A 22,971-nucleotide genomic window follows, 5' to 3' on the forward strand; every position below is an offset into this window, starting at 1 on the left:
ACATTGCTACAGAACACAAAGCATTTCATAATACATATATATCATAAATACTTTAAAATACATAATATTAATTATAAAGATGTGTCCTCAAACTGACAATGTGCACCAACTGACAATGACAAGCTTTTTCAGCAGTGGGCAGGAACAATCTTAATCTTGACCAATGAGCTTGTTCAGAGCGCCTGGTTTCAACCAATCAGACCAGGATGAACTGCCTCAAGCTGAGACTGACTGTAGTAAACAAGTTCTTAACCCGTTCACTGCTGAAAAATAACTAAACACCTCAAATGACTCAAAACCTTTATTTTCCTAGTTTGTACTTTCCTAAAAAATACATCATGTCACTAAAAATGACATTTTTAAAAAAAATGTAGCTTGTTCTTGAAAACAGTGCACATAGACATGATGTTATTCCATTCCATGTTATTTAGTATGAGTGAGTTAAAAGAACAAGTGTATTCCCCACTTTCCTTTTTGCACATCATTATTTTATCCAATTAATTTTTTACTTTTTTTTTCTAATTACAACTTAATCACAGCCTCTCATTTGCTGTTGCCACAGCAACAGTTACACAGGCACTGATATTGCCACGTTTGGTCACTAGTTATCATCTACCTGGCATTTTGATTTTGAAGAAAAGCATGTAATACTGGACATCTAATTGAAAGTACACCAATTAAATAATCCTAAAAATTCAGTCAGTCAAGCCTGCATTTGTCCTCTTATCTGAGACTTACATAGCAGCTGCCTCTAAAACCCTTCCCAGCACCTGAAAGTTAGTAAAAGAGCTAGAAGGGGATGTAATAAATTTAATAAATCCTCTCTCACATTCCTGTAACAGTCGTGTCTCTAGCATGTGTTGAAAAGAGGGGAAAGGATAATGCAGGGGGGAGAGGGGATGAAGAGGTGCTATTACTGTGGGAAGGGTGTGTGAGGAGTGTGTCATGTCAAACTTTATAATGCATTGTATTCCAGTAAGTATTGATTGTGAGTTCAAATCTCAGTAGCTACTGCTAAGCTGTTGGTTTGGTGAGCAAGACCCTTAATCCTCAACTGCTCAGCTGTATCCTGTCTCAGTTGTAAGTCACTTTGTATAGCATTAGCTGTCCAAGCATTAGTTAAATAAATAAATTTAAATGAAAAAGGACAGGTGATGAAATGATGTGTTTGTGTGTAGTGTGTACTGTGTAATGCCACATCGTGTCCACATGGAGGCAGCACTGGCATGTGTCAAATCTACAAGGATGCTAAATAAGAACAGAAGAGAGCAGGACTGGACATAAGGAAGGAGTAAAAAATACAATTATCCAAAGTCGGAAGCTCATGTGATTGAACACACAGACTGTGTGTTCCAGTGTAACTTTGATGTAAAGGTTAAAACCCAGTCAGGGTTTTATAGATGACTAATGAACGCATGCTGTTATCGACGCAAGAACATGAGTGTGTGGTGAGTATCAACACTTCTGCTCGTTGGTGTTTTCCTGATTTGTGAGGTAGGAGGCCAGGACAGGATTAAATGAAAGGGAATAGTGTGGCACTGGCACTGCCAGGATTCTCCAGAACTATCGTACTGAAAAAAACAGAGGCTTCTGCACTGCAGCACTGAGAGAGAGAGAGAGAGAGAGAGAGAGAGAGATCGAGAGAGAGAGGTGACTGGGTGAAAAACAAAGATAGAGCAGACAGCGAATGACAGAGAGATGAATGGATGAACTGAATAATGCAAGTGGGCACAGATTTTAAAGTTTAAAATAGACTTCTGCCATTTACAATGTCCAAATTTACTCGGAGATGAGGAGTGACACTGTTCATAATATTGAACTTTTATATGGTGGACAATAGAGAACTATTGAAAAACAGTAAATAATCTTGAAGGCTATTATTTGCACAATATTGCTGTCAAATATTATATGGTGGCAGGTATCATAATACAGGTTTGTAATATGTATGCCTGATGGTGCATCACAATTAGACTTTAATTGCTACAGCAGTGCTGAATACACAAAATGTCTGCTCTGTGTGCTTCATGGAAACACTTTTGTCTCTTTAAGTAGAAATACCTAAGCCATATAACAACTGTGTTATTCTTCATTGCCAGTGCAATATATATCTTGTATAATGTGCAGTGTTATATGGGTGTGTGCATGTGTGTGACATAGTTCTTTATATATATTTGTTATTTTCTCAGGGTGGACCTCGCATATTTTGTATTGCTGCCTTGGTAACAGAACCTGAACATGACATTTCTGATATTCAGTAACTCAAACATGCTACTCAGCTTATAGCACATAGAACCCTGGCATGAAAATAATACCTGTCTCACTCTCTGCAGCTCAACTCACTTATAATGGAAATCTCATGGCAGTTACGTCAATCCTATCAATATGTGCTTGTATAATAATTAACAACATTAATAAGTACTACCATTACATGCTAGCAGTGAGGTCTTGGTATGGAACAGACAAAAAAGAAACTCTGGAGCACTACAGTAATGAGTAATTACGGTTACTTTATGTTTTCCTAAAGGTTTTGTGTTGTCCCTGCATCATCATACGCCTACACAACTACACTGATGACGCATAACCTCACATTCTTTCCCTGATTTCCCATGTCTGAAAAAAAAGGAATTATATAGATTTAGATTTACAAAAATATGTTTTTCACATAAATGTTTAGTGACACCACAACAACTGCCCTTACACTTGCATTAAAAGTGACTTTCAAGTAAACAGGTTTTCTGTTCTTTACAAGTTGGCAATGTTTTAATTGTCTTCATGCTACAGATGTAATAGGTAAAGATTAGGTTGGCAGACCCTGAGGTATAGCTTTAATTAGGTATTAGGTATAGCTCATGCACATCAGTGAGCCTTGGGTGCCCATGACCCTGTCGCCGGTTCAGCGGCTGTCCTTCCTTGGACCAGTTTTGGTAGGTACTAACCACTGCATACCGGGAACACCCCACAAGAGCTGCCGTTTTGGAGATGCTCTGACCCAGTCGTCTAGCCATTGGCCAAATTAGCCCTTGTCAGAGTCACTCAGATCCTTACGCTTGCCCATTTTTCCTGCTTCCAACACAACTTTGAGAACTGACTGTTCACTTGCTGCCTAATATATCCCACTGCTTGTTGTAATATTTTTGTAACAATAATTTAAGTACACCTTTCAAATATACAAAATGTCAAATATACGAAATGTTTATCTGTACTTTAAAAAAAAATTTAATAATTTTTTTGAGAACACGAGAGAATTTGTTTCAAATTAATGTTTTCAAATATGAAAGACTCTCTGCAAAATCATTCATGAAGCTGCTGCATTTGTAGTCATTTTTAGTATGACTTATGGAGGCTGAGAAGAAAAGCCAGACATATGTGAGAACTGTAAAGGATATTGGGAGAGATAGTGTGTCTTTCATCAAATAGAACTCTGATTATTTATGGATTAACCCTTAAAAGCTGTGGCATTGGTGCCATGAAAGATTGTGTCTTACATATTGCTTTAGAATTTGGGATTATTTGGCATGGAGACTTACTTGAAAATTCATCTTGCCACATTTCGATTTTCTGTTCGATTTTCAAGGCGGAAGTTACTTGTGCTATAAACAGCAGGCCCGCAGTTTTCAAACAAGACCTTTCAGGGTTAGACCTCTAAGGGTTAATTTTTTTTGCCAGTATTAAGACAGGAGCCTAGCCATAGTTTTTGTTTAAGAAAAAAATGTTTCATGAAAATCTGTCTTTATTGTTTATCTGTGAAAACATTTGTACTTGCTTCCTCATTAGTCAGTCAGAAACTAAATGACTATACACTCACTGAGCATTTCATTAGGAACACCTGTACACCTACACATTAATGCAATTATCTAATCGGCCTATCTAATGGCTATCCACAGCCTATTTGAGTATTGCTGCTGACCATGTGCATCCCTTCATGGCCATATTTTGCCCATCTTCTAATGGCTACTTCCAGCATGATAATGCACCATGTCACAAAGCAAAAGTCGTCTCAAACTGAACATGAACATGACAATGAGTTCAGTGTTCTTCAGAGACCTTCCCAGTCACCGGATCTGAATCCAGTAGAACACCTTTGGGATGTGGTAAAACAGGAGATTCACAGCATGAAAGTGCACCTGAAACATCTGCAGGAATTGTGTGATGCAATCATTTCAACATGGACCAGAATCTCAAAGAAATGCTTCCAACATCTTGTGGAATCCATGCCATGAAGAATTGAGGCTGTTTTGAGAGCAAAGGGAAGCTCTACTCAGTATTAGTATTGTGTTCCTAATAAAGTGCTCAGTGAGTGTATTTCTACAGTTCTCTAAAGTTTGTAATCTCTGACACACACACATACACACACGTTGTCCTCCTTATCAGGACCTTCCACTGACAGAATTATATGATATAATTATCATAATTATATCGCATATAATTACGATTTTGACATATGATATAAAAATCATAATTATATGACATAATTATCTGATATTCTTATTCTTGTGGGGACATTCAGTCCCAACAAGATATAAACACGCACACACACACACACACCATGACCAAACACTGAATCCTAAACACATACCTACAAAAATAATAATAACAAAAAAACTCAAGATACAGTCTCAAGATAGCTCTGCACTGTCCCCATGTAACTAAAATAAACAAATGGCTGTTTACACTGGTAAGTGTTTGGCAAGTCACACACACACACACGCACATGCACGAAGAAAGGCTGTGCATGAAAAACTGAATTCTATAAATCCTTCAAGAAGTGTTTCATTACACAGAAAAACACATGCAAGCCACAAATCCCCTCACAAAATCTCACAACACACCCACACACAGGCGTATATACACATACACACACACACACACACACACACACACACAGGTGCTCGCTAAATAATGTGTCATCAATGAGGAGCATGGGCAAGGGAATATTGTGTTGCCAACAGAGGATCCCATTTACTCTCTCTCTCTCACACACACACACACACACACAAACCAACCAGCTGTAGTACATTCAAAATCTTCACTATATTTTCTAGAAGAACAGTAACTCCAAAATCAGTTATATCAAATAACTTTATCAAATAAAATACATTTGCATCATGTTCTAATGTTAAATAATCTTGTGACAGATATTAAAAAAGGTCTGAACAAACTACTTCTCGATTGACTATATGTCTTTAATTTTTAGTACTAAAGGTCTAATCCTATTTTTGACCATTTATTAAAAATACGAGAGAGAGAGAGAGAGAGAGAGAGAGAGAGAGATTGCCTCTCGGTCGGCTTTATGACATGCATTTCAGAGGAATCGTGTATAGTGAGAATGTTGCATTATGCTGTGGGTATCAGGAGATCGTTATAGCAAACCCTCAGTGTTCTGTCAGATGCTCAGAATAAACAGCCTTGTTAATCCTTGAGGAAATTAGTTGTTGCTGTTGTTGGGAATTTTGAGAAGACGCAGTGAGCAGACATCAAAGTCACAACATGTCCAGGCTCAGACATGGTTTCTGATGAGTTCCATCAAATGTCCGTAACAGTGGTGAGCTCACAGCTTAACACACGCTGAGCACTACGAGTCAAATGGACGCAGATGGGTGCACGATTACACTTCTTAAACAAACAAACAAAAAAAACCTCTGCGTCGGGGATGTGAGTTTAAACCGGTATTTAATATTAACATGGAATGAACAGATACAGAAGAGATGAGAATGTCAAATCTCAGTATCAAAATAGTGCTCAAGAAGCTCTCTCATTAAAAAGTCTAAATACTTGTATTATCTTTGCAAAAAAAAAAAAAAGACACCTAGTATAAGGGTAAAAGAATTCATTCCACATTCAGACAATTTACACATTTTGCTTTGTGCCTGAAGTTGTCCATAAACTTTCCACTTCTTAATTCTGTGAGTTTATCATAAATGCTTACAAAGCTGTGTATCCTTTTTTTTATTTTTTATTTTTTATTTTTTATTTTCTGACACTAGCACTTCTGGATCATAACAAAAATGAAAAAGACTGTGTCTAAGAAAGTTTAATGCATGCTATTTTTTTTTTTTTTTTTTGCACAAGTCCTTTGGAACAGTGGTAGAGGAAGTGAGCATAGAGATAAACTCAGTGCTAATGACTGAGGATGAGCAGGAGGAAGGTCTTGCCAACACTCAAATAAATGTCAGGCTAAACAGGTTAAACATGTTTAATGTTTACGTATGAGAGAGCAGAGGATTTCTTCTTAAGTTGGCATTTAAATAGTTGCAGTATAAAAGGCTTCCTGGCAGTATTTATTATTTTTTTTATAAATGACTTTTTTTGGTCTGCTGTTCTGATTATGTCCATTTATTTTTATGTGAAACACATGGTTTGCTGTAGTTTCATGCTCGCAGTATATGAGGATTTGCTAACTTTGTTTATAGTTTTAGGAACAGTGTTAGGAAGTTTCTTAAATGTGTGTAAGCAATTGTAAAAGAGAATGTATGTCATTATGACTGTAAACTAAACCTGAACTAAACATTAATCATTATTTATTATATATTATTTACTGATATGAAATGAGAATTCTTTTCTCAGTACGTGGTTACTTAACTATAAATGCAATTTTTCATGCAATTAGAGCTATATATTTAGTGTGTGTGTGTGTGTGTGTGTGTATATGCTTCACCTTCGTCAATTACATATCAATTATAATTAACTTATGAGTTACTTTATTATAAGAGCATTCGTGTAATCAATATCAGTGTAATCAATATTTGCCCATCAGTGTGGGGATCACTGGAGTGTTTATGCATTTTCTATAAAACAGTGCAATGCCTAATATGGCCAGCTGCTGGTCCCTTCTGTGTACAAACATTTAGCATACATATGTACATTATATATGTACGTTATAATTTTTATATTACATATGTACATTATATACATATGTACATTATATAAAAGTCTGAGAGCACTAGTGAAAATGCTTCTATTTTGCATTCTTTTCTAATTTAAATCAACAATTTTCATTACAATTTATATTATTGACAACAACCTGAGTGAAAAGAATAAAATTTGAAATATTTACATGAATTTTAGAGTTTATTAGTATTTGGTACATCCCCTTTTTTGCTCTAATGAGTGTGTACTGGAGCTGGCATGGACTCCACAAGTTTGTGCAAAATCTTATGATCCATTTTAGATCAAATCCATTGGAGTGTTGTCTGAACACATGCTTTACTAGGAGAGATTAGGCATGAGGAAAATCTGACCTTTTGTCAATATGGTCAATATCACTAATTTGTTTACATTTAAATAGGGACCTAGAAATAGTGCAGAATCTTAAATATTAAATATTCAGGATATTGAACATTTGCTTTCTTTGTTTTAAATGTTTCAAAATTCTAAAACCTTCTGTTTATTTCCAGTAAAAAAAATCTCAGATTTTCAGTGTGATCTCAGACTTTTTTTTGCAAAGCAATCTTTGAAATCTTATGATAGCATAAAGTGACATACATCTTTTATTTACCAATATAATGATGATTATAAAATGATGCAGTAGGTTACTCTGTTTACTCACACAAATATGTCGGGCAGTATGAAATTAAGATTATTAGTAAGATTATTTAAGCACAATGTGGAACTTCTTTCTCTTCAGCATGGATGATTAAAACTGTGATTCAGCCAGAACTGAAACAACTAAATTACAGTACATTAAATGACTGTTGAAATTGTCCAGTTAGAGTATTCACCAAAATTATGTTGCTTGCACAAATCAAATAGACTACATGCTTTGGCAAGTGTGTTCATGAAAAATTAAGAATATTTGTATTCATTATGAAACATTATGAATACAAATAAATACTGCCACTACTTTTAATGAATGCTAACACTTTGAAATGGCACTCTGACTGATAATTCTCAATAGCCAAAGCTTAGTCGTCTTTTAATTCACTAGCAATAAACTCTTAACAGATTTTTACTGCAGTTCAATCTTATTGCAAATCCTTATATACTTGCAAAAACACTTCACACAGTAAAGTGCTCCACTTCTAAGCACACTTTTAATCTCTCATTCTGTATTTTTGGAACAGTAACACAGAAAATTTCTAAAATTCAAAAGCAGATAAAAAAAAAAACAAAAAAAAAAAACTCTGGCCTAACCAGAACGCTAAAGAGCTTCTCTCTGCACTTCTGTAATTCTAGATAATAAGGAAAATTTAGTCGTAATATAACATACATCAATGACAATAAGGCAACTCCATTTTATTCTACTCTATTTTCTGTAGACATTTTAATACAAAGAGCCAAATACAAACCTACATTTCTAAAAAAAAAAAAGTAGGTATAATGCATTATAATAATTTATTGTAAGAAATGGCAACACCTGCCAGCCACGGTTCAGCTGATAAGCTTCCAAACAGGACGAGTGGACATGAACGCCACTTCAATAAAAATAGTAACTAAAGAGGCCTTTGTTGCTAACTGCTTTACAGTGCACAAGGCTGGAGGAATCAAAGGGAGGAAAGAGAGAAGGAAGAGGAGTACGAGAGTATAGAGATTGAGTTAGACGAGGAGGCACGAAATGACGAAGAGGAAGACTAAGAGAAAGGCACTCTTTATCAAGGACACAATCTCAAATAAAATTCAGGCTAAAGTAGCTGACCATCCCATCACCCATCACGTGAAAGATGCGATTTTTCCAACACTGTGTGACACGAGTGGGAGGTTCTACAGAATATGCGACTTGCAAATTAATATCTTGATTTGGAAATAAACAAATGTGTTCACAGCATTTTTTTTCTCATTCTCATTTCAAATAAATGCAAATAAAATCTCCAAATATTTTGACTTTACTTGCAATTTGAAATCAGTTGTCATTTCCTCTTTCTTTAATAACTTTAGCCTATCAGCCTAATATGTCCACATTCAAGCCTGTGAATGAAGATCATCATAATGTGTCATATCTGTGTAGCTTTGCTTTGATCACTATAATGACACATTCACACTGTAGCTAAGCAAAGCAATTTTTTTTGTCTACTGTCCATTTTCTGTGAAGGCAAGCTGAAATCCTGCTCATGAGATTGTTGGAGTGAGAGCATTGCAAACAAGATGTAGAAATTTTCAACTTTATGCAAACAAGAGTAATGAATATCACCAAGAGGGAATCAGTCAGACTGTTGATTGTGGGCAGGGTTAATGTCACGTCAAGCCACACATCGAAATTAGTGCAATACAAGATGGAAAAGAAATTATTAGCCATAGCAGGCTTTCTTTTACTTATACTGAAAAAAAAGAATGATTTGGTGGGTTTTTTTTTTGTTTGTTTAGTTTTTTTTTTTTCTCATTTCATCTTAACATTTCAAGGGCAACTCCATGGGTTCCAGAGAGCTAACAGAAAGTTAGATATTTACTCTGGACTGTTAAACGTGCTTGCTAGTGACACATACACACCTGCAAAGTGGCCAACTGCTAATGACACAAACCCACAAAAGTGGCCAAGTGGCAAAAGTGGCAAAAGAAGTGATTGGGTAATCACTGTATGCCCTGTGGTTTTGACAAAGTAGACTACAAACAGGAGAACAAGCCTCACAGAATGGAGGCTGATACAAGCTTTTCACTTTTCAGTTTGTCAGAAATGTATATATAAATACAGCATTCCTACATAAATTTTGCTTCGGAACAACCAGCTAATTAGGCTGACATTTAAAAAAATCTGTTTAATTCCTCTTTAATTTAACTAGCCACCTACCTTTGTCTATTTCTGATGTGATTACGCATGGAAAGCATGTACTGCCTACCATTTTGTCAGGCTTGTTCTCCAACAAGGACTTGGTGTGCAGAGACAGAGCTCAAACTTGGGTAACCCTGTGTCATCTTATACAAAATTAAATTCCACTTAGACAAATGATATATATATATATATATATATATATATATATATATATATATATATATATATATATATATATATATAATAACATTTTATGTTATATAAAATTAGTATACTAATTTCATGTTCAATTTCAACCCTCCTAACGATCAGTGGTGGTGTATAACGCCTGGATACCACCTCATGAAACATGGTCACGTAGTGACATGGTATTCGCTATAAATACTGTCGTTATATATCAATCCTTCCCTTTCTCCTTCTTGTCTGTGTGTATGTTTGACTACATGAACACAGCATGGAGCTATCCACTTCGGAGCTCTTCTCATTTCTCCCTCCCTTAGTGAGTGTGCCTTTCTTATATATTATGAACATTAGACTTAGAACGCTACTGGACTCCTTCAGACGGTTTTCCCTCATTAGCATTGCTGCCCTACATTTAGCTAGTCACTTGCTGTTTCTAATATGCAGACAACTCCTCAGGCTCTGTGGAGTTGAACAATTTTTTTTCTCTGCACACTTCGTCTTTGACTTGATTTTTCTGTGGAGAAAATCCGAAAAATCCCAAACTGTTCCGAATCTAGTCAAATTTAATGTAGCGTGGTATCTGTGATTTAGGATTTGGTAGAAAGCAGTATTAATCCACTTATTTATTATTTCTGCATTGAATGGCAAGCTTTTCATATGTTTTTTTTATTTTCTGCCCCCTTGTAGTCACACAGGCAGACACATACGTGGCTCTCCGTGCATGATGCTCTCGCATGTTCACAAATAACCTGGTGCTTAACAGGGCCTGACTTAGACTCCACTGCACTGACTGCACAGCAATGCTTATGTCAACCTGGTACACTCACCCCAGCAGATTCTAGCCCCATATGATGACGAATGCTGATAAATGCTATGTCTATACCTGCATCTGGAAGGTTCTTCCAGGCTGAAAATGACCTACCAGTTGAACCGCCATCTTCTACTCTGGCCTCAGCATTATCCAAGAAGGAGTCTGGCTCTGCCCATGTCAAGCTATAAGTTAGCTGTGGTAAGCTCTAAGCTAGCTGTGAACCCTGAAAATATCTGGAGCAAGGATAGTCTATCTATCCCTTAAGTTCTTGTTCAGTCCAATCAGACAAAATTATCTGATTAAAGATGACAATTTGCCAGTCGAAATGATCAAAAATGATTTATATACTACATACAAAAACAATGCTAAATATTGTAATCATATGTACAAAAGTAATGGAAAAATAGTGCTGATAGGTTATCAGTACAGATGAGAAGATATTGTTGACAGGTGCTAATCATAAGTAACAATGCACGTAGTTCTCTCCACCTTGCACAGAATCTCCCCAGGTCCATGAATTGCCTCACAGAGAGCAACTCATCTGCTGGGGCTGTATGTTGGTGTGGCTGATGCAATGTCAAGGTGGCACCTACTTTATGTTCAGGCAAGTGGTATCTGCACCTCAGAGGTGGTAGCCTAGATATGGGGAAAAGTTTGGTGAGGTGCAGGTGGACTTCTTCATCAGTACCAAGTCAGACAACCCACTTAGACAGGATATTTTTACTAGTTGTCTAAGCATCCTGCAAGTTTCCTCACTGAGCAGCTCTGCTGTCCCAAATGAACAATTAAATTTGGCACCCTCAGCCATGTCACCTGTGTCTATGGGTCTGGCCCCCTAGAGTCCCAGTTTTTAAAGGAGCATTAAAGGAGCTGCATGACTGGCAAATACTGGTCACTGTATGCTATGGGGTAGGGTGGAAAAAAACACACATCCATGCCTGTATAAAAACATACATACAATCACACCAAACCATGTGGCAAAATGTGTTATGGTTTGATGAGTCCAAAGTAGAAACTTGTGGGCATAATGCTAAAAGCTACATTTGGTGCAAAATCAAGACAGCTTATCACTCAAAGAACACCATATCCATGGTGAAGCATGGTGGTGGCAGCATCATGCTATGGGGCTACTTCTTTTCAGCTGGGACTGGTGCTCTAGTCAAGATAGAGAAGACAGTGCCAAAACTACACTGTGTGATGACCATCATTCATAGACCTGAACTCCAAAACACATCTGATAGACTATAAAGTTTTAATGTTATTTTCATTCCTTCCTTCCTTGTTTCTTTCAGCTTCTAATCAATAAGTGCTGTATTCAGAGTTACCACCTTAAGCCTAAAAGTGATGTGGGCAAAGTTGCTCCTATTTTCAGACAGGATTACACACATACTTAATTTTCTGAATCGATTTTCTGGGTTTCACATAAATGTAAATCATCTGTGTGCAGTTCGTGCCTACAGTGTTTCAGATTTTTCTTGAATAGAGGTATCTGAGACAGAACTTTTCAATATCACCACCTTTAAACATGAGCACATGCCTTTAAGCCAAAAAAAACCCCAAAAACTGGGGGACACAAAATACATACTATCTCTTCTTTGCTAATAAAAAATGTAATATATATCATAAAATAGATATATTACTATGCAATACATATAGCATGAAATAGATACATATACCATTTCAATAGAATAAATGCAAGAGAAATTTAAAAATGAAAAATAAAAAAGACCACCAGAATATATGAATGAGAAGATCTAAACATCTAATATGAATTTAATATCTAATATTAGAGTTTAATATCTAATATTTAGTTTATTTTAACAATGTTGCTTCTAACATTATTTGTCAGTTTAAAATAGCACTTCAGCATTTCAGCACCTATTATTTGGCATTTTATTTTTAACATTGTGCACATACAGTCAATTGTGTGTACAACTTGTAGTCACGAGATACTAAATCATGCAATCGTAATGTGTGCATGGGTGTAGGCTATTTTATTTTAATTCGCTATTTTGATTTGTCAAATTTCAGAGTGACTTGCCGTGGCTACATCAAATCGTCAGACAGTGGTACTGGACATAATACTGCTATTTGATAAGCCGATATCTTGCAAGAAAAATGTGCTGAAAAAAGTATAGAATACCGCATAAATAAATCATGCCTCCATTTTAGGCAAACTCCACCTCGCATGTCCAGTTGTCACTCGACAGTCTAAATAGTGGGTAAATCTATATCTGAGGTCTGACTTCTGATGCACACAATTTCAAAATGAACTCCTAACTATACATATGTAACTCACCTCGCCCTGTGAGAGGGTCTGCAGAATGGGGTGGAAACCTCAGGCTTCCACAAGATACAATACAATTTCAATTCAAAGGCAATGGTTTGACAATACCACTAAATCTGGTATGATACAATATAATACAATATGATACGATTTCTTAGTCTTCAATCGATATGCGAACCGCTTTGTTCAGAATCTAGGATAGGCCTACCATTAATTTGCCAATGATGATGATGTAGAGAAGGACCTTGCTTGCCTATTAAATTACTTACATATCAGTTAAAAAATATGAATTATTTTATACATACCAGTTGTGTGTCCTTTTTCAATAATAATCAATTTATAATCAATTATAATAGATAATTGATTTATGGTTGTTGCCTTGATTCTTTTCAATTGTTGCCTTGTAAATTGATGCATTGATCCAGATTGTCTATTCATTACATCCCTACTGCAGAGAGTGTGTATAAAATGTAGCATTTTAAAGCAGACATGTGTAGACAATTGAGTAAAAACAAAAATAAAATTATTGTTTGTTCTGCTTTTATCTTATACCATTTTTTTTTAATTTCCACAGTAGATACTTTGATACTATTAACATACTAACAATACCAATAATGCATTTGGGATTTATGTTAAATACATGGAATGTGCCAGCCATACATGCAACAAGTGTTGTGTTGTTGCAGTTATCCACTTGGCACAGTGACATATGTAATGAACTTCTTAAATGAACTTCTGGTTCTGACTATTAGAGTTCTATTAACTACAAGAGTTTGGGAACACCTTGCTTTTTTACTTTTGTTTTCATTGACCCAAACATATAGCAAAGCTGAGCAAGAGACATTGAAGGAGAAGCAACTGAATGCACTAGCCAGACTATAGAGAATAAGTGTTGACATTTAATAAACTTAAATGTTTTTATTACTGAAAATTCTTACCAGTTCCTGGTCGTCCCATGATGATGTCCTTGCATGGCACAGGGTGCAAAGTCTCTGCAGGAAGTAAAAGTGGCAACAAAGCAGTCGGGGCAGGGTGACATGGAACTGGTTGCTGTAATTTTGTTATTCCACCCTTTCCCTGATCTCCTCCTCCTGAACCAAAGGAAGCAGAATCAGGGGCTGGACTGGGCACTGATATGCAGGCCAAGGCAGGGCTGGATTGAGTGGTGAGGCTTGTAGGGTTGGGGTTTGGAAGGGAAGAGATGGAAGACACCAGGACCAGAGTTGATGAAGGGCTATGTAATAAGACTGCCCCATTAGTGGAGGCTGCAGCATTAATTGGAACAGGCATCTGTAATCCTGCACCAGGGAGAACACCGGTCAAGCTGTCATGCTTGGAGTTTGCTCCCTCTTTATCTGCAACCTTTACCAGTGGACATTCTGCAAATTTTGCTAGAGGAACCTCAGGATTTCGTACAATTACAGGAGAGTCACGCAGTGTCTGCTGAGGGACTGCACGTTGTGACCCTGATTCTAAGGTTAAAGGAGAAGGTGGTAGTGAAGAAGTTACAGATGACGTGGGCCTTTTGGAATGAGAGAACGTGGTTGTCTGAGGAGAAAGTACATGAAAGGAAGTTCCTACTGAGAGATCTCCTGTGCTCTGGTCCAGGTCAAGTTTGGTGCAATCCTGCATAACAAGAGCTGTGGGTTGTGAGGTATCTGATTTATGCTTGTTAGGACTTACAGGTACAGTAAAGGTTAAACTGGTTTGAAAAGATGGTACAATGCCAGATGCAAGTCTCTCCCGTTCCTTGTCTGCCACTAAAGTACTAAGCTTCGAGCTGCTAGTACCACTTGTATGTCGGTGGCGACGAGGAGGTAAGACTGTTAAAGTTGTAATAGGACTGAAATTAGCAGGACGGAAACCAAAGAGTGGAGAAGGGGAGGGAGAGGGAGTTGGAGAAAAAGGTGACTGGTTTGATATAGGGGAAAATGAGGGAGTCCCTGATCGTGAGCTCCCCAAAGACACAAGCATAGTAGCAGCCTCACATTCATCAAAGTCAAAGCGTGAAAAATCCTGTGGCAGAAGTGATGGAAGAACAAGACGTGGTCGTGAGTCAGTTCCCCGACTGCTGGTCTCACTGCTGTCCCGTGATGTCTCTTCCCAGTCAAACTCACTGCTAGCCCGGCCTCGCAAGTCTGAAGGGGTTGCAGTTCCTGAACTGCTTCCTCCTCCTCTCTTTAGCTCCCTCTCTCCACCTGTTCCTTCAATCTCTTTAGTGCGCATGGAGAGATGTCGAGAGCAGTAGCCCCTACGCTGAGACTCTTTCATGCAACTATCCTTTGAACACAAGCGACGCCACTGCTTTCCATTAAATTTCTTGCGGATACCATTGGGTGTACACACCACATCACCCTTTTTATATATTTGCTGAGCAGCAGAAAGTGGAGTTCGTGATCGTGAGGAGGAAGCTGAGGATGAGGCAGAACTCCCTGGGATAGGAGCAGAAGTCTGTGAAGGAGTGGAGGTCTTGTCCAAGGGTGTAAGGGAAACTTTTGAGCTAGGTGAGGGAGGCACAGTCGTAGAGTGGGGCTGCAACAGAACTCCATCAGAGCCAACAAAAGCTGATGAAGCAGGTGGCTGAGGGCTGCCTGATGGTGGACTAGTCAAGTGGGTACTCAAGGATGTGCCAGTGAGACCTCGGACAACTGAGATGGGACTTGAGTATCCAGAAGGCTTAGAAATGATCTGTCTGTGGTCATTGGGTCTAACTGTTTTTGGTACTCCTGAAACCAGAGTACCTACTGCATCTTGAAGAGGTGCCAGGTTAAGCCTTAAAACTTCCAAGTCAACCTCTGGAGTCTGTAGCTGCTTTCTTTCTCTCTCTCTTTCTCTTGCTCTTTCTCTATCTGTGTCCTCAGCCACCTGACTGTCTCTTCCAGTCACTATGATTAGTGCACTGTTTGACATCATAATTGCTGGTGAGGATGCAGATGAGGAACTAGGTGTGCCCTCATACTGTTGACCACCAATATCAGAATTCTTCTGAGGTGGCTTTGTACCTCCCATAGTCATTCCCCTACTAAGCTGACACATCTCTCTCTCTACATCCATATCTTCCCTTCTTTCTCTTTCCTCTCTCTCCTGCACGTCTCCTTCCCATGGTGGGACAAGAAGGCGCAGGTTCTGTCGGGAGACCCACACAGCCTGAATGCAAGTTCTCTGTTGCCCCTCATCTCGTTTGTTCCCTGCTTTCTTGTGATTATTCTCTTCATGCAGTAGCACTCTGTAGGGGCAAGCAACAGCTGGATGGGAGTCCACCTGTGACACTACTCCTTCCCTATACCATTCCTTCCCTTTATCTTCTCCATAAGGCACACAAACACGTGTCCCGACTTCCACTGGATCATTGCCTGGTGGAGGGGCATCTAAGATGAGGTCAATAGTTTGGTCTGGGTGATTTACCAGTGTATGAAATGGGAGCAAAAGTTTCATCTCCTCCCCATTAATCTGCAATCCTACATTGAGCTGCTCTTTAGTAGCTCCACGCACCACACCACGGATAAAAACACATTCTTTGATTGGCTCTTCTCCTTCTACTTCCTTTGTTCTCTGATGACGAGCTAGCACTCTCTGATTCTTGAGGCCTTTAGCTAGTGCCTCAGCTATTCCTGAAAAGCTTTCTTGCTCAAGTTGATGGTTGTTTTGGGTAGGGAGTGGAGGCAGGGATAGTGCTCTGGTTAGTGGGCTTTTTGGTATATTTAAGGAAGTCCCTATATTTTGGTGCACATTAGAGGGCCCCACCAAGTCCAGATCTGGAGAGTTCTCACTAGCTGTTTCTGTGGATGATGAGCAAGCTGAGTTTGGAGCAACTTCTCCAAATGCATCAGTTTTCATTGGTTCCACCATGCTTCTTCTCACACATGGAACTTCATCCCTACCCACACAATTGAGTGTTGAGGTTTCTGTGCTTGTTTTATTGTCTGTTAAAACTTTGCTGTTTATGTTAGCAGACATAACAACATTGTCAGCTTCTGTTACAACATTATTGGCTACAGGGTGGCTATTAGGAGAAATGGGGTTACAAGGTTTACTGAGGTGATTGCTATTAAGTGCAAGTGAAGATGCAGGAGGACTGATTGGAGAGGTGCTGACAGTTCCATGTTCATACATATACTTTTTCTTGGGCACTCTGGCTTTGAAGGTAGCTGTTTTCCTACTGGAGAGTGTGATAGGACTATGATTGGTAATGATAGAGTTGCTTTTGTTTGAGCTATTGGCTGCTGTGTTTGTGCTCAGTGGGTTGCTGGTTATACTGTTTGTCATGGTAATGTTATGCGTTTTTGAGCTAGTGTTTTCAGGAGTAGTCATTTTATTGACCCTCACTACAATTTGCTCAGCTTGATCTACTTCCACAGACAGTCCTTTTATCTGTCCTTTTAGCCCTTCCCTGTTTGGAATATTGTTCCTCTTGACTGTCTTCCCTTCAGAGGTGTCCAACTTGGATGGTGGATTTTTCTGGGATGAGACTGCAGCAGGTGTAGTTTGTGATTGTCTGTCATGTTTATCTCCTCTTTTCCTCGCACTCTTTGCCCGTGTGGACAGAGGAGAGCGTCCTCTCTGTTTTTTTAGAGATCTCATCTTTTATTTTAGTAGTCCACCTTGTAAGCTTTCTTTCTTTTTTGAAAATCTCTTAATCTTTGGGACTTCTTTCCTTCTTGTTGTTAAGCAGGCTCACTCAAAGTGGTTTTGATGCTATTACACCTTATGACAGTCTGTAATGAGAAAAAGAGAATGGGTATTAGTGTGTATATGTGAAATACAGAAATGGAAAAATTAGCAGAAAACAATAGGTCACTACATTTATTCTCTTCACATCATGCCTGTTATAACCCACATAGTATGCTCAAACCATACTAGTAGCAGTAAGTAAAGGGGTCCAAACTTTTGTTATCATCTTGAAGACTTTCCACCACACTGGTAAACCCCCTTTGGGGGTGTGGCAAAACATTTGCAAGATTGTACGTCGGCTCTCCTTGGCCGGCTATCAATTCACAGGACACATGAGAGAAAACCTTCAAAAACATACAATAAATTCACTGTTCACATGTCATCTGAGAAAATCACTATCAGTGATCAAATAGACCTAACCAGCCTCATAAACATGCTTAGTATGAACATCAAAGTGTTTTAGATAAAAGTGTGGTGGTGTAGAGGTAGTTAGTTGTATTAATTAAGAAACTGCTGGTAATATAGCAAGACATACAGTTGGATAGCCAACTTCTTGGCTTCTAATCCATTTTCTTTCTTTAGTCTTGTTGTGGGTTTTGTGGGTTTTTACTGATCAGGACATGGTAAGCCCCTTTTGTGTAAACAGTCTCCCTGAGAACACTTGATACTGTTTAAGGACATTCTTGCAAGGTCTTTTAATGTTATGTAGTTATAAACGTTAGTCCCAAATTTCATATAGATAAGAAACATAACAACATATTACAAAATCCTGATTATATGCAATATTAAATTATATACAGACGTGTGCAAATGTCTTTTCAAAAGTTTCTGTATATGAAGAAATTACTATAAACAGCAGTAGACAGTAAAAATAAAACAAGCAAATATTTGGATGACCACCTTTTGCCTTTAAAATTGCATTAGTTCTCTTATGTACATTGTCATGCCATTTAATAAGGAAATTGGCTGGTAAGTTGTTTCAAGCAACTTGGAGAACATGTCACAGTTCTACTGAACACTTTGCCTATCTCATGTGTTTCAGTTTCTGCATGTAAAACCAGACCACTCCAATTACATTTTTTTATCTGAAAAGTTGTCTATTAGATAATATTTTACTTTCTTTAACATGTATTTTTAATTGTTCAGACCTACGTGGCTGTTCATGCTTAGAGAGAAACTTAACAACTTTGTCATGAAGCAACTTTATTCTAACTTAGTAACTAACACATTATCTGACACACAATACTTGCTTCTAAAAATACATGATTATGTATCAAAAATTGATAGTCAAAAACAAATGTATGCATGTAACAATAATACAATAAAACAAAAATACTCTACCATGTTCTCTCTCTCTCTCTCACACACACACACACACACACACACTTTTTTCATAGAAAAACATATTTAGCTTCCATGCAGCCCTACAAAATTGTAGGAAGTGAAAAGCTTGGCAAGTACCCTGTTTAACTGGAAATACACCAGTAGCACTCTCTCTCTCTCTCTCTCTCACACACACACACACATGATTCACTGTCCAAGATGCCTGTGAAAGGAGAATGTGGAAATTCTTATTTAGTCATTTTAAGAAAAATGCCGCTGAACTAGATCACTGTTTATTTGTAACTGACTGCTTTACCTTCGGTTATGGCTGTACAATACTGTGTAAAAGTCTTAGTCTTTTTTTTTTTTTTTACTTAAGTGAAGAAAATCTGTGGAGCAAAGATGCTTTCAAAATAATATGATGGGAAGTTTCTATATATCAAATACATCACTAAAAAATAGCAGTAGACAGTAAAAAAAATCAAATCAATGTTTGGCTAACCTTGCCTTTAAAATTGCATCAGATTTCTTATGTACACTTTCGTGTAGTTTTATAAGGAAATCGGCCAGTTCTTCTTGAAATTTTGCCTGTCTCACTTGTCTCTTCATGTAAAACCAGACAACCCCAGTCATGTCTTTTTTATTCGGAAAACTGGTCATATCGTCCTTTCTTTGATGACATTCAGAAATTCTTTATGCATGTTTATGCATGCAAATTTTGCACTTTTCCAACTAACACACATAAATGAAACACACACACACACACACACACAAATAATTATATGGATATACAGTATCTTGATCTTTCTGTGACTGAGATGTGACAATTTCAGTCTGTGTGCTTAAATTAAAAATTTAATGAAGACCTCATGAGTGGTGTGTTTGTGAATCAACTACAGCTGCTTTTTCCACGGCCAACTTCATGTCAAGGTGAACCTGAATGTATTGTATTCCATATTTATTACATATTACATACATATGTATTACATAACTACCAGCCATACTACATGCAGCCCAAAACTGACATGTCTCTCCAAGGTGTAAATAGAATGACTCTGGAATTTAAGTCTGGCTCTTGTGATATAAAAGTAATTGTATAGGTACTACAGTTTTAATAATTATTATTTTTAAAAAAAAGATCTGTTTTCAAAGCAGTAGAAATATATATTCTGTTCCATGACAATAGGTGCAAATCCTGTTTTTCTTTTTTTTTTTTTTGCATAAAATGACTTGCACTTGCTCCATGTGCTTAAAAAATATATAGTTTAGTTCATTACATTTAAGAAATAATGCACATTGTAATTATTACAAATCCTCACTTTGAAATCACTCAACATCAAGATTTGAACGTGTTGTGTGTTTGAGCATCGAGTGCTGACTGTGTGGTGTGTATGCACATCTGTGTGTCTACACTTTGGACACAGACACAAATCACCATTTGTGGTTTTTTTTGTTTTTTTTTTCCTAAAGTCTTTCACGTAATTGTAATTTTTAGAGATATGCCATACAGCATATTGACACATGCTATATATTAGTCTGTATACAAGGTATTATTCCAGGTGTTACATGTTGGGAAAGAAATATATGTGTTTTATCAAAAAAAAAAAAAAAAAGCAGACCTCCTATTTTTTTAAACCTCAGTCTGAGATTTAAAATACAGCTAGATATTCTAACCTGGTCAGAATGTGTGAAGCTTTGAAAGAACCAGAAAAGCAAAGGTGAAATGCAGGAAATTACTGAAATGCAGTCTTTGAAATATAATTTTCAAAACCAAAATACAGTGTATGTCACATTACAACACACATTATAGTTACTGTAGAATGACTAAAAGCAAAGTGCAAGGAGGAATTATAAATTAGTATAGGAAATAGTGTTTTGGTGTTATTAAATAATTGCTGCCACTGTTTTAATTGAAAGCTGTGCCTAACTGAAAGATATCGCTATCTTACTTGTTCATTTACATAACACTGATATCAGAGCTGTGAGTATCGTCGATACCTCCTACTGATCCTGACATCTTCACAGTGACTCTCTCTCCTCTCTGCAGGCTTCTGCTGCCAAGTTCTGCAAAATGTCACAGGCATTATGGACACATGAATTTAGATCATTTTGACCAGGGTTCATGTGCAGCACGTGTGTCAGTCATCATTACACTCACGCCATAAAACTGAAAATCAGAAAATATGTCAAATCTGTTCTGATACAGATTTCTGGTCACTGTTGCATCTGTGCATGCTTAATCGCTTTGTTTTCAGATTATAGGTTTAAAAAATACTGCAAATAAATTCTATTATTATTTGTTCATTTAAGGTTGCTTGTTTTTACTCTACAGCAGTAAATGCCTAACAATATTATTTCTACCTTATTGACCTTGATATTATTCCATAATAATTGTAACAGCATTATAATGAAGAATTATAAAGAATAAAGCTCAAAGGATGACGTTCAAAACTGGCATGTCATTTAAAACTAGGACGCAACAGTGTAAAAGTATATGAATATATATTATAATTCCAGTTATAGATTTTATGATAAACTATCCTTAAAGAGAATGATCTGAAAAACAGATTAATTGTGCTATCTTCATAGTACTTCTTCACGGTATGATCTTTTAATGATACTGAATAATTATTCACATAGACTGTTACTCAGCCTGAAATATATTTAAACTGACTACTGATAATAAACTCACAGAGGACATCCACAAAACTTTCCTTTCCTGAAACATTAACACCACTTTTGTATTTGATTCTCTAACTGCAGCATTTGTATTTATTTTACCTTGAGTCATTAACAACCTGAACTCTTCTTGAATATTCAGTACACTATAATTTGCAAAATGGTGTAACAAATAGAAATATATATTCTGTTCCATGACAATAGGTGCAAATCCTGTTTTTCTTTTTTTTTTTTGCATAAAATGACTTGCACTTGCTCCATGTGCTTAAAAAATATATAGTTTAGTTCATTACATTTAAGAAATAATGCACATTGTAATTATTACAAATCCTCACTTTGAAATCACTCAACATCAAGATTTGAACGTGTTGTGTGTTTGAGCATCGAGTGCTGACTGTGTGGTGTGTATGCACATCTGTGTGTCTACACTTTGGACACAGACACAAATCACCATTTGTGTTTTTTTTTTTTTTTCCCTAAAGTCTTTCACGTAATTGTAATTTTTAGAGATATGCCATACAGCATATTGACACATGCTATATATTAGTCTGTATACAAGGTATTATTCCAGGTGTTACATGTTGGGAAAGAAATATATGTGTTTTATCAAAAAAAAAAGAAAAAAAGAAAAGGCCTGTGTTGAGCTGAGGCAAAGTTATGATTACGGTAACAGAACTGTCTACTTACTCATATCAACAGTTTGACTAGTCTGTCAGCACAGAGTGTGTCAGTTTCATGCCCTGATTCCTATATCCTATATTAAATGCACGAAAATCCCTGACCTCGGCTGTATGAGCATATGACGCAGACTTTTTATCAGCACACGCACACACACAAACACACACACACACAGCAGTTATCTGTGGACAGATGAATTATCTTTAAGTGAATTAATCAGTCCTTGTTGTGGTCAGTATTAAAAGCATTTACAAAGATGTTCAACAATTATAGAACCCATGTCCAAATAAATACCATAAAAATATCTTAAGGTCTGACCTTAAGGACTAATGTAAGCTACAGTCGAGCTTACTCTTTCACACTCAAGATGTTTCTACATGTTCTACACTAAAGAATAAATTTAAATAAATGAAAGTGAATCCAATAACAAAGTAACCTAATATGGGCTGTCCATGATATTCATAATGTACTATTATCATTTGACGTAGTATTTTACCAAAATTTTCCCCTGGTCACTTATTCGCAGTGCATACGTGTGCATCACTGCAGCACACAGCACACACACTGTTTTTTTTTTAAACTATATAGCCGGAATGCACAGGCCAGACTTCACACTCGTGTTTCGAGAGAGATTAAAAT

The 22,971-nt window shown here is 37.1% G+C and overlaps 1 protein-coding gene across 3 annotated transcripts in view; it reads right to left on the bottom strand.

Annotated features, from left to right (window-relative positions):
- cicb (capicua transcriptional repressor b) overlaps positions 1-22,971 on the bottom strand; it is a 50,585-nt gene that overhangs the window by 24,809 nt on the left and 2,805 nt on the right. For 2 of the 3 annotated variants that reach the window (XM_026939565.3, XM_026939564.3), the window contains exon 2: positions 13,920-17,696. In XM_026939565.3, the coding sequence (XP_026795366.2) occupies positions 13,920-17,562 (3,643 nt within the window). In that variant the 5' untranslated portion in view covers positions 17,563-17,696. Of the gene's footprint in view, positions 1-13,919; positions 17,697-20,973; positions 21,040-22,971 lie in introns of all 3 variants that reach the window. The other variant, XM_053233467.1, reaches the window with a different exon arrangement.

This window comes from Pangasianodon hypophthalmus, chromosome 1, assembly GCF_027358585.1.
Source record: "Pangasianodon hypophthalmus isolate fPanHyp1 chromosome 1, fPanHyp1.pri, whole genome shotgun sequence".
In the NCBI taxonomy this organism is placed as follows: Eukaryota; Metazoa; Chordata; class Actinopteri; order Siluriformes; family Pangasiidae; genus Pangasianodon; species Pangasianodon hypophthalmus.